The sequence below is a fragment of the Stegastes partitus genome, unplaced genomic scaffold, assembly GCF_000690725.1.
Source record: "Stegastes partitus isolate 25-593 unplaced genomic scaffold, Stegastes_partitus-1.0.2 Scaffold1346, whole genome shotgun sequence".
NCBI lineage: Eukaryota > Metazoa > Chordata > Actinopteri > Pomacentridae > Stegastes > Stegastes partitus.
Window position 1 is genome coordinate 137,603 of NW_007579077.1, and position 11,774 is coordinate 149,376.

General features: G+C 38.6%; 1 protein-coding gene across 1 annotated transcript in view; it reads left to right on the top strand.

Moving 5' to 3' along the window:
- The first annotated feature begins 1,858 nt into the window (after positions 1–1,858).
- The window catches only part of sacm1lb (SAC1 like phosphatidylinositide phosphatase b), an 18,943-nt gene continuing 9,027 nt past the window's right edge, over positions 1,859–11,774 (top strand). Inside the window, exons 1-9 of the mRNA XM_008298736.1 lie at positions 1,859–1,911; positions 2,235–2,332; positions 5,610–5,684; positions 5,831–5,958; positions 7,580–7,729; positions 8,311–8,370; positions 9,747–9,780; positions 10,216–10,317; positions 11,685–11,770. Coding sequence (XP_008296958.1) covers positions 1,883–1,911; positions 2,235–2,332; positions 5,610–5,684; positions 5,831–5,958; positions 7,580–7,729; positions 8,311–8,370; positions 9,747–9,780; positions 10,216–10,317; positions 11,685–11,770 — 762 coding nt within the window. The 5' untranslated portion in view covers positions 1,859–1,882. The remainder of the gene's footprint in view (positions 1,912–2,234; positions 2,333–5,609; positions 5,685–5,830; positions 5,959–7,579; positions 7,730–8,310; positions 8,371–9,746; positions 9,781–10,215; positions 10,318–11,684; positions 11,771–11,774) is intronic.

Sequence of the window (11,774 nt, forward strand, 5' to 3'; positions counted from 1 at the left end):
AGAAAGGCTGATTATAAGAGCTTAATACAGCAGAGTTATGGCAGAACGATTGAAAGAAGGGAAACAAAGGCAGGTTTCATTTTTCAATACAGGTAAATGAGGTAAATGTGGTAAATCATTACTTAACAAACTGCTTAAATAAAGTAATAGGATTCATATTTAAAGTTTGAGTAGCTTTATTATAGATACATTTGAAGTTCTAAAAGCCAAAATAAGCAATACTTACAGTTGTGAACAAAAGTCCACACACATCTGTAATGACCATGTATATCACGGCAGTCTTGAGTTTCCAATGATTCCTATAACTCCTGATTATCTAGGCAGGAATTATTTTAAAAGTCTTCGTCACAAAAAACAATAATGCATTTTGGTTCTTTCATAGATACATTATAGGTCTTCTGGAAATATGACAAAATCTGCTGGCTTGAAAATATACATAGAGTAATGCTAATATTTGGTTAAATATCCCTTGGCCACTTCCACCTCAACGAGGCATTTTGATGGTTGTCTACAAGCTGTTGGCAAGTTTCTGGTTCTGTATTTGACCACTTTTCTTCACAGAACTGGTGCAAATCAACTAAATTCATTGGCTTTCTGACACAGACCCATTTCTTCAGCACAGTCTGTGGGTTCTTGATGGGGTTGAAGCTCGGACTTTGGATAGGTCTAAAACAGTCTAAAATGTTAGTTGTAGCCAGATTTTGCCATTTCTTTACCACTTTTGAAAAGTGTTTTGGGTAATTATCTTATTGGGACACTCAGCTGCATACAAGACCCAGCCTTATGGTTGATGGTTTTAGTTTTTCCTAAAGTATGCAGAGGTAATCCTCCTTCATTATTCAGTTTATTTTGTGTAATACCCAGCTCCACTCTCAACAAAACAGCCGTACTGTATACGGTTGATTAAACTGTAATCTGATTTTTTTTTTAAGTCCTTTGCCTGTGTATCCTGTGTGTATGTATGTACATGGGGGTATGTAGGTATGTACAGTCATCCTCAAATGTATTCATACACTTCCATTAAAGAAAAGGCAAAATTCACAACAGTCACTCAAATAACTAGAAACTGAAAAAAGTAATAATAAATAAAAAAATCCTAAATTCTAATTTAGTGAAATAAGATATTGCTGTTGAATTGTGGAGAGTTATGAAAGAATAATTTAAAAATAATCAAAAAACAAAACAAACAAACAAAAAAACAAACAAAACTGTCCCGGTCAAATTAGAGCACTTTGCTGATGAGCAGTGGGCCAAAATCCAAATAGCTGTCAACAGGTGCAGAAGTCTGATTGAAAGTTACAGAAAACACTTGATTACAGTGATTGACTCAAAGGGTTGTTCAACAAAATATTAGTTTACTGGTCCTATCATGCGTGTTTTTAGTTTTTCTTTCTTTAAAAAAAAAAAAATAAATGTATATATCTGTTGAACCACAATTCAAAAGCAATGTCATGATTTTCATTAAAATTTAATTCCTTATTAATTTTGTTAATTCCAACTTATTTCAGTGACAGCTGTTTTTTCTTTCTTTAATGGGAGGGTATGAATAAATTTGAGGACGACTGTATACGTGTGTATGCATACGGTGTACATAATGCTACTCCTACTGTTCATTTTGTGAAACTATTATTACGCAATTTATTTATTTATTTTTGTCTTGTACTGTTTTGGATATATCTGAGGGAAGAAATAAAAAATATATATTTCAAAAAAAAAAAAAAAAAAAAAAGTCCGTTGCTGAAACTTGTAAGTAGGAGACGTCCACATTCCTCACCAGTTGGTGGCGGTTCACTGACTTCCTGTCTGCCAACCGCCAGTAAACGTCAAACGAGACGAAGAAGAAGAAGAAGAAGACACGTCACTGAGGTTCTGGCGAGCAAAGATGGCGGGCCCCTATGAGAGTTTTATGTTGTAAGTGCTGTGGTTTAACATTCTAACATCACATAGGCTTGTGTTACGGTGATGATGAATGAAGAGGCGTGTGAGGCTCTGTGAGGATTTGGCTTGTTGGCATAGCTAACCTTAAACATGTCAGTTGTACTTATAAAGCAGTAGGTTCGTGTTCATCGTCTCACTGTAACGGTGCCTCACATTCCCTCCCATTGTTTATGTATTATTTTGTTTTAGTGACTTCAGTACGTAAGCGGTTGTGTTTCTGTGAGCCTGCCGGCAGCTGACAGTGCTGTGTTAGAGGTTGTGGGTGTTGAAAACGGTTGTTGTCTGTGTTGCTCCAGACGCACCACACCAGAGAAGTTTTACATAGAGGCTTGTGATGATGGCTGCCTGGACGTGTTGGCCATTGACAGGGTGTCGACTGAGATGACTCTGACAGGTAAGAACACACAGAGCTGGCTGACTGCTCACTGGTCACACAGGAGGAGACTGACCCAGCCTGGAGGCTCCAACACTGAGCTCAGTCTCACAATTTCACACCATCAGAATTAATCAAATGACTAATGGACTTGAAATTTAAATTCTAAATGTGCTTCACAAATGGATAATTGTCTCAGTTTTTTACTGTTCAACTTTTGGTTGTCGAGTCATTGGAATTTTGAGCAAAAATAAAAAATAACTCAGTTTTATTTCTGCGGTATTTGGTTGTGCACTTAAAGAAAAGGGTTGAGTCCCTTCTTTGAAGTGACACCTTTAGATATAGTTTCCCTTAGTGTAAATATGTCTATTTGAAACATCCATCTATCATCTATACACCGCTTAATCCTCACTAGGGTCACGGGGGGGCTGGAGTCTATCCCAGCTGACTTAGAGTGAAGGCAGGGGACACCCTATCACAGGGCTACACTTAGAGACAGACAACCAAGCACACTCACATTCACACATACGGACAATTTAGAATCACCAATTAACCTCAACATGTTTTGGGATTGTGGGAGGAAGCCAGAGAACCACAGGGAGAACATGCAGACTCCACACAGAAAGATCCTGGGTGTCCTAACTGAGACACAAACCAGGGATCTTCTAGCTGTGAGGTGATGGTGCTAACCACCGAGCCACCTTGCAGCTCTATTTGAAACATATCTATGTATATTTAATAGCTGTGACACAACATGTATTAATAGTTTGACCTGTGTATGTGCAAGACTGTATGTGCCCACCAGTAAAAAATAACCAGTTTCTACTGCAACCAGATTGGTAGGACACAAATTCCATGTGGAAGTCCATTCCTTGGTGGCTGTTTGTTTTTTGTTATACTTTAGGATAGACCTTGGATATAAATTATGAGCTCATACAACCACTGAATCTTTTATGGTGAGTGTATATCACTGCTCACTCACAGACAGTGTTGCCACTGTTGAGTTTCTTGCTTGTCCGAATTACTTTTCAGCTGCTCCCATGACGCTATTTTTGAAGCACTTCCCATTTTCAAATAGGGGTCTGTGAAAACTTTTCAGATTCTTTAAGTTAAATGATCATGAGATCTACAAAAACCTTTTCATTATTTGTCAGGGCTTCAGGCAGCAACAGTTTTTTGAGAGAGTACGTGTGAAAGTTTCACACTGTCACACTACAGCGAGTGTATGATAATGATTAAAACAAATTCATCCTTTTTCTTCTTGTCTCGCTCTGTCAATCTGTCCATGCCTGATGTGAAACAAACTATTCAGCTGTTGCGTGACTTTTCCAAAGATAAAGCAACCTGTGACTGATTATTCAGAAACAAAATGAGGCGAGAGGGGAAGAGGCTGGTGGAGACAGAGAGGTCTGATTATAGTACAGTCGTAGGCAGGAAGATACCGACTGAACCGGTGAAGAAGGAACAGCACTTTATCCAATTGCAATAGCTAATGCAGTAGTAGGCCTGCAAAATTAGATGAATATTTAGCACGTTACCAGTATTTTGATTTCCTACAATAATGTGAACATGATCAGCTGCAGTAAGGAGGACAGTCAGGGACGGGACTGGTGATAAAATTAATGTTTTTTAACAAACATATTCATCCAGTGTCTCAATATATTAGAATATTTCATTTTGAGTTAGAGTACATTATTATTCAAACAGTATTAGTACCAGGTATCTCTTAGTTTAGTTTAGTTCACGCAACCACAAACAGGGAAGACGCTGCCGTGAATGTTGTCAAGAACACAATCATTGACACACTGCACGAGGAGTGAAGGCCACAGAAGTTCTTTGTTAAAAATGTGGGAGTGCTGTATTGAAGTAATCTCATAGAAAGTTGACTGGAAGGGAAAGGTGTTATAAGAAAAAATGCACAAGCAACAGGAATGACTGCAGCCTTGAGAGGATTGTCAAGAGAGTTTCACAAGGACTGAAACTGGTGTCAGTGCAGGAGAGGAGCGACAACTGTCACATTGTTAATATCAAGCCACTCCTGAACTAGAGACAGCCTCCGAGGCGTCTTACTGTGGCGAAGGAGAAAAAGAACTGCACTGTTGTTTCTTTGATCTTGTAAGGGATCCAGGTAGAAAGAAATTTGTTTGTGTGAATGTTTTTGCACTGTTTGAGACACATCTTGATAATTTAAATCCAAAATGATGCAAACTCAAACACAAAGATGAAAAAATAAATATTTTTAGCTGGGACAGACTTTACAAGATTGCTTGAAATTAGTCTGTTTGATCTTTGGCAGTTAAATTTCTGATAGTATGCAAAGCATGCTCATATGTAGACAGTTGTGTTTTAATTTGACGGGGCCAAACTGCCACCGCTGGGCCCCTGACAAAGGCCCTTAACCAGGGGCGCCCTAGTGTGGCTGACCCTGCACTGTGACCCCTTGTGGGATCAATACAGTAGAAAGTAAATAAATAAGAACTATTTAAGTCCACCATCTTCTGCAGGAATGCCAGCTAAAACACATTTGCAAATCTTAATTTTCTTAATAATTTGTGCATTTATCAGTTTCAGTACTGTGTAGTATTGCTCAGTCCTTTATCTAGTCTCTTAACCTATTGAATCGTGTGTTTGCAGTGTTCACATGTGTCTCTGAACATTCAAATTTCGAACATCAGCTCTCAGTTAAACAAAGACGATTGTCTGTTTGTGAAGTAATAAAAAATTGAATATGAACATTCCTCTATATGTTTCATTTGATTTTGGTGATGCGCACTACAAAGTGTTTGACAGAATGGCTGGTATGCACACTTCAATGTACGTGTTTTATTTATTTATAATTCAAGTGTATGTAGTTTTTGCACTGTTTAAGTCATGCTTTTTGGTACATGTTCAGCAATGTGTAATGTCCAGAAGTGTAACATCAGTTATGCTACTGTTTTTATAATTCCTAATAAACCAAATAGGCTATCTTTAAAAGAATAAATTCTCCCACTATTTTCATTGATAAACTTGCATATTACATTTTTTCCCTGCTATTTGTTATATTTGATGTCTGAACATTTCTTATTGTATTTTTTAAAAATGTCTGATTGTGTGAATCCACTGACAGAATTGTTGCTTAATGTTGTTGCACAATGTCAATAAAAGGAATTCAATTCAACTTTTCTTTAAAAAAAAAAATTAAAGTCACATTGTGATTGAAATATTGAACACTGTTATGGCACATCACAGATTTTCCTCTTATCATGGAGGTCTGCTGAAGAGACCTTCACTAACCTTGTTGTGTTCTTGTCCTCAGTGAAAAGGGACATCCCTGCGTCAGCTGAGATCAGGCCAATATGTGGACTCATGGGAACTATTCGTTTGGTGGCGGGTCAGTACACTCTGTAATGCAGGAAGATCATGTTACAGCGAGCCTCAGGACATATGGCAACCTTAATCTACTTGAGAAGTGGGAAATTCCAACAGTGTGTTGAGCTCTGCTGTGCATTGTCATTTCCAACCACCTGGTTGTTTTAGGCATGTACCTGGTTGTCATCACTAAGAAAAAGAAGGTGGGAGATTTGCTGGGTCATGCTGTTTGGAAGGCTGTGGACTTTGACATCATCTCCTATAAGAAGACAATACTACACCTGACAGACAACCAGGTAGGATGTTGCTTCTTTTCATGAAATGCCTTTAATTAGTTGCATTTTGTTCTTTTAGATCTTCCATGTTGTTGAAGATCAAGTATGTTACCATATATCTTCATAGCCTGCAGCCTGATTTGTTATTTAAATACCTAACACTCTTGATGAAGTGCGCTCATGTCCACCGTCCTCAGCAACTATGCCCTGGAAATTGTGTATGCAACGTTTTGGTCTCATGGATCTGTGGCAGGATAAATTTCCACATACTAAACAATTCACTTGATATAACTGATCTGGGTCTTGTCAGTCCTGCATAGATTATTGATTTGCTTCTATAAAAACTGAATATGATGCGACAGTAACCATTTTAACCAATCTACTTCAATTCACAATGTACGTCTTTTAATGTACCAATCCAGTTTCTGTGAAGAGCCTTGCCAGCTGCTCTTTTTTCAGAATTCTCCAAATGGTTTTCGTATGGGCTTTCATTCATGCGACTGATGTTTTTGTTCCTGCTATCGTATGTGCTGTTTGTGCCCGTATTTTCCTCTAGATGGCATCAAAGTCATGTGCTGTTTGTTGAGATCTAAAACTTCTAAAACAAGCTAGATAGAACTTGTACACAGCTAGTCTGAACTTGAATATTGTGTTTGAGATCTAAAGGCCTTTTCAGACCTGGGATGTATAACTGGCTTCATCAGTCTATTAAAGTGACAGCGTTCTGTCATTCAGAAAGCGGTCACTTTTATGTTGTATTGAAGAAAATAGAAACATCTTCTGATGTACAAATCATGTAGTCATTCAGACCTACACTGAAATCTCATGTCTCATTAACCTGTTTCTGGTCAGGGAAGTGGGAGATGAGCCTGATGAGATTCTGGGTTCATGTTGAGGTCCAGAAATATGCCTAAAGTGTCCCCAAAATCACCCAGGAGTCTGATTTACTGTTTGTAGCTTCATCCACTGGATTCGTTTCACACCTCCACTGTTTTCCAGTTAATGTTGTGGTGGATGAAATGTAGACTCCAAAAATGTTCAGAGAAGAGACATTAAGAGCGTTTGTTCTGTGAAAAAAGATCTGAGTTAGTCGTCTCTGGAGAAAAAAGTAACTGAATTTCTTACTGCGCACAAACATATTTAGAATGACAAAGTCTCACTTCTGTCTCCGATGTCGTCCCCCTCAGGCTCTTTAATCAGTTAGAGTCCTCCATCTATGATTATTATTGGCGTTGGCGATCCAGTAGATGATGAAGTATCTACTGCTATTTGTGTGGGAGATTAGGGGCTTCCTGTCAGAAACCAGATGTTGGTTACAACTGCAAAAGATAATATGTCGCCAGGTCAACCTGACCTGATGGTGAGAGAAGTGACATTATTTTCTGGAAATAACAAGAGATTGTTTTTTGTATGACTGAAGCACTCAATCTGTTAAGTAGGTGAGAGTTCAGATTCTGTGACTCAAACAACACCACAAATGAATATCACTGCCATTATCTACCATTATGACTATTGTTACTCCTAACATTTATGTTAATAAGTGAATGCATACAAAATATGGAAAGTATGCATGAAATCATGTGTAATTAAAAATATGACTGAAACATGAACACACATGGTGCTGGTTTGTCTTTTGTTGCAGATGCAAGACAACAAGACCTTCTTGTCTATGATCAACAATGTTCTTCATACAGATGGCCTCTACTTTGCAACAGACTATGACCTGACCCACACTCTGCAGCGTTTGGCAAACACCAGCCCTGAGTTTCAGGAGATGACCCTTGTCGAGAGGGTAAGGTATACACCAATCAGCCAGAACATGTAATAGTGGATCTCTCTTGTACTGCCAGAACAGCTCTGACCTGTTTCGGCATGGACAGGGGACCTCTCGGCGTGTCCTGTGGCATCTGGGTCTGAGACATTTGCAGGCAGGATTGTAGGATGAGGCAGTTTTTGAGGTGTGGATTATCCTGCTTGTTTACAGCAACGTTTGTGTGTCAAAATAAAACGCAAGACCCAAGGTTTCCCAGTAGAACGTCATTTTGTAATGAGATGATCAATGCTGTTCACGTCACTTGTCAGTGGCTATAATGCTGTGACAGGATGGTGTGAGTGAACCTTTCTGTAGATTGGTTGGTTAGCAGTAGTCAGTTGGAACCATAAATTACAGCGACATTTGCATAAACATCAGAGTAGTTGTGTCATTGTTTGTATATTATCTTGTGTCTCAGTTACCAATTCCAAGTGGACATTTATGCTTGGAAACAAGTTGTTTTTTCAGGCATCGTCCTCACAGGTGTCCCTTCTCCATGTGTGGATCACCCACGTCTCCTATGGATTTGTCTTAACATGTGGTACCTGTCCTTGTTACAGGCAGATCAGCGTTTTGTTTGGAATAGCCACCTGTTGAGGGAATTCATTGCGCAGCCAGAGGTAAGACCAACTGATTGTTTTTATTTAGGCCTGAGGAGGCCTTGATGGTAAATTGCGAAAATTTTGAGTTTTTGTTGAACTGCATGTTTGCAGTAGCAAATATTAATGTTTCGCCACCAGAAAGGAGGTTGTACGTTGCCCAGTTTGTCCCAAACCTCACATTTGATTAGAGTCTGTGTCTAAAGACACCTACACAGTGCTACATACTGATAACTAGTGGTTTATCTGACCACAGATGGTTTGTGATTTGTATGGATTCCCATCACGGTTCGGCCGCAAGTCAACCATAAATTAATACAAGTTTACCTGTCATAGTGTTAAGTGCATTTTTTCTGCTGCTGTTATTTCCTGAAGTAACAAGAAGGCATTCTGACTATAGTCTTTCACCAGGGCCAATACCTTATCTGACAGTTGTAATAAAAGTGATCCAGATCCAGGCCAAAATTAAATTAACCATGTCCCACCTCTAAGCAACTTTAAGTAAAGTTTATGAAATTCACAACTGCGTAATCCTGATAACAGACAGACAAAGATCAGACAAAAATACAGTCAATGGCCCTGAAAATATACCTCTGACTTGGCAGAGAATAATTCTCTAAATCCTGATGCAGAGCTGGAATGAGAACAGATACGTGTACATACATACATGTGTATAAACATGAACGTGAATAATTTCTTTTTTCCTTTTTTTTTCTTATTAAAATAATGATCCGAACTGTGCTTTAAAGCTATAGTGCGATCTGAACTGTGGGTTTTGTGATCCGTTGCACCCCTATGGCAACAGGAAATGACGTACTTTACACTGTACACGCTGATGTTTTCATCCCAGCAGGTTCACCACATCATTGTCAAATGCAGTCGGATCATTCTTCAGACGTTGATGCTTCATTGTGAAAGTTGTCAGGTTTTATTGAAAGACTTTGCCCTGGCAGCATGCTGAATCTTGATGTTTGCCATGAAAGAGTAGATTTGTCTAATCTGCTACTGAGTTCACATGCCTGATAAAAGTCCCAGCTGGAACACATCTGCAGGTTAATATTGATTATAGTTGTAGTAACAACTATTGGACTCAGAAAGCCAGCCTCATGTGACAAACATAATTTGATTTAAGTTAAATTACAAGATCTGTTCTCCACACAATATGCATGATCATAATTCATGCGTATTGTGTGTTTTTATCGCCACCTGGTGGACACAGGAAGACATAACAAGTCACGCCCACCACCAGGCAGTAATTTCTGGACATGGACACTTTATTGTTTGCACAGTGACTGATGTTCATGAACGTTTACTGTAGGACTGTAGGTGACTTTAAAGTTGATTTCAGAAGACTTGTACACAGAAGTATAGCAACTTTTCATCCTTTGATTTTACAGCTACACAGGTTTGTCTATCTGGCTGTCCATGGCTGTATCCTTTTCTGTAGTTGTCTGACTGCATCATGTATTTACTCTCCCTATGAAATGGATAATACTAACCTGAAGAATGAGTGAGTGAATGGTCCTGACATGTCACACAGCATTTTATCAGAGTAAAGCATTAAATAATGTGTATCCAATTTATTGGAATATATAATTTTTATTTTTAGATTAAAGTCCCCTGGAACAGTGGACATGAACTTTATTCTGTTAATTGTGTTAATAGTGTTTTGTTTATTGATTAAAAATGTACTCTAGTAACAATGTTTTGATAGTGATCCAACATGAAAAAAGATCTAGTTCATTATGAATCAGTAGGACTTGGGTATCTTTCTATATTTATAATGTTATTTTTGCATGTGTATAGCACTGAGTTCGTACTGTTCCATGCCAGCACTGTTGGTTTCTTGACACATCTGTTGACTAGTCATCACTATAAAGTCGAGCTGCATTAATGGACATGTGTTTGAGTGGAGTATTATCTCAAGGAGGAGCTGCTTCAGAGCTGGTGTCCGCTACTACGTCCGAGGTGAGTACTGTCCACTCTGCTGTCCTCTGATTTCCACTGTGGCTACATTACATGCTACGACGCCTTTGTCCTCTGGAATTATTTTCAAAGTGAAGTGTCCCCAGCAGACACATTCTCGTTGCTGTTTAGTCCTGCTTCACCAAATGTTTTTGCACATTGAAAACACGATACAATGTTGTGTCTATACAGAAAAACAGTAACAAATGACAATCATCTTTATATAATACTGACAGGTTATAAATTAAAGGAAAAACCTGAGTGAATAGGTGGAAAAGCACAATGAATGCAGATGCTTCCACACGGGGGCACTGGATGGTACAAATCAGCATTTTCAAGTCAGTTGCGCTCTGTGGCATGTAGAAAAATACCAAACAGTCTCAGTCTTATTTTGTGTTTTTTTTGTACTGTAATTAGTGGACAGCCCGCTCTTTAACCTGGGCCTCCGTTTATTATTAATATTAATTATTGTTGGATTTTTAAAAGTTTTACATTGTTGAGGCCGTTCGACGGATTGTCAAGGCTTCTGAGGTTGTCGGTCTGAAGGGGACCAGATAACTGGCTGCCATTTGCATAACTGAGAGGAAGCATGTATGTTGAAAATAGCAGTAGAACAAAACGCAGCCTTGAGGGACATCACAATTACGCTTGGCAGTCGAGGAACAGGTATTTGCAGTGGCAGCAGAGACTGTTCTATTTGAAAGGTACGAGCACAGTAGATGTAGAGCAGTTCCCTTAAGGAAACCCAGATTTCTACTCAGTTCCAGGAAATTTGAGACTGTTCTCCCACAGGATCCCATTTATTCTGAAGTTCGTAATGTAAAAACAACCATGACTGTAGTAGAAGTCACCGTACACATGCTTAACATTTCAGCTTCCAGACAACAAAATAAGGACGAGCAGGTGCATGTCGGTTTCATTATTGTTTAGTAAGTGTCAAAAAAACATAGTTATAAAGGAAAAAATCAAATCAGCTGGCACCAGTCAACACCAGAATCATTACATATGATCGCATAAATCATTTGAACATGCTCAACATTGTAGTTTTGAATTGATGTTTCTAACAAGTATATAGGACGAGTAGCATGTAGTGTGGTGGTATATGTATGGCACATTGAACCTGTTCTGGTACCATGGTTGACCCTTCTTCTTTATTTTGTCAGATATCTGTAGTTTTATTACTTGTCAATAAATATGTGCAGTCATGATATTTAAGTGAATTTTACATAACCTGCTCCAGCAAACTTATACTATATGGACACAACTGACTAGATATAAAGTGGATGTCAAGCTAATTGCCTGTATACTGAAGCTTTGGAGGACTTAAATGTCTGATTTCTCAAGAAGTTCTTTTTTGTTTTTGTCTGTAGGCATCGATTCAGAAGGACATGCAGCCAACTATGTGGAAACAGAGCAGGTGGTGCAGTACAACAGTGCCAAGGCTTCATTTGTTCAGGTGA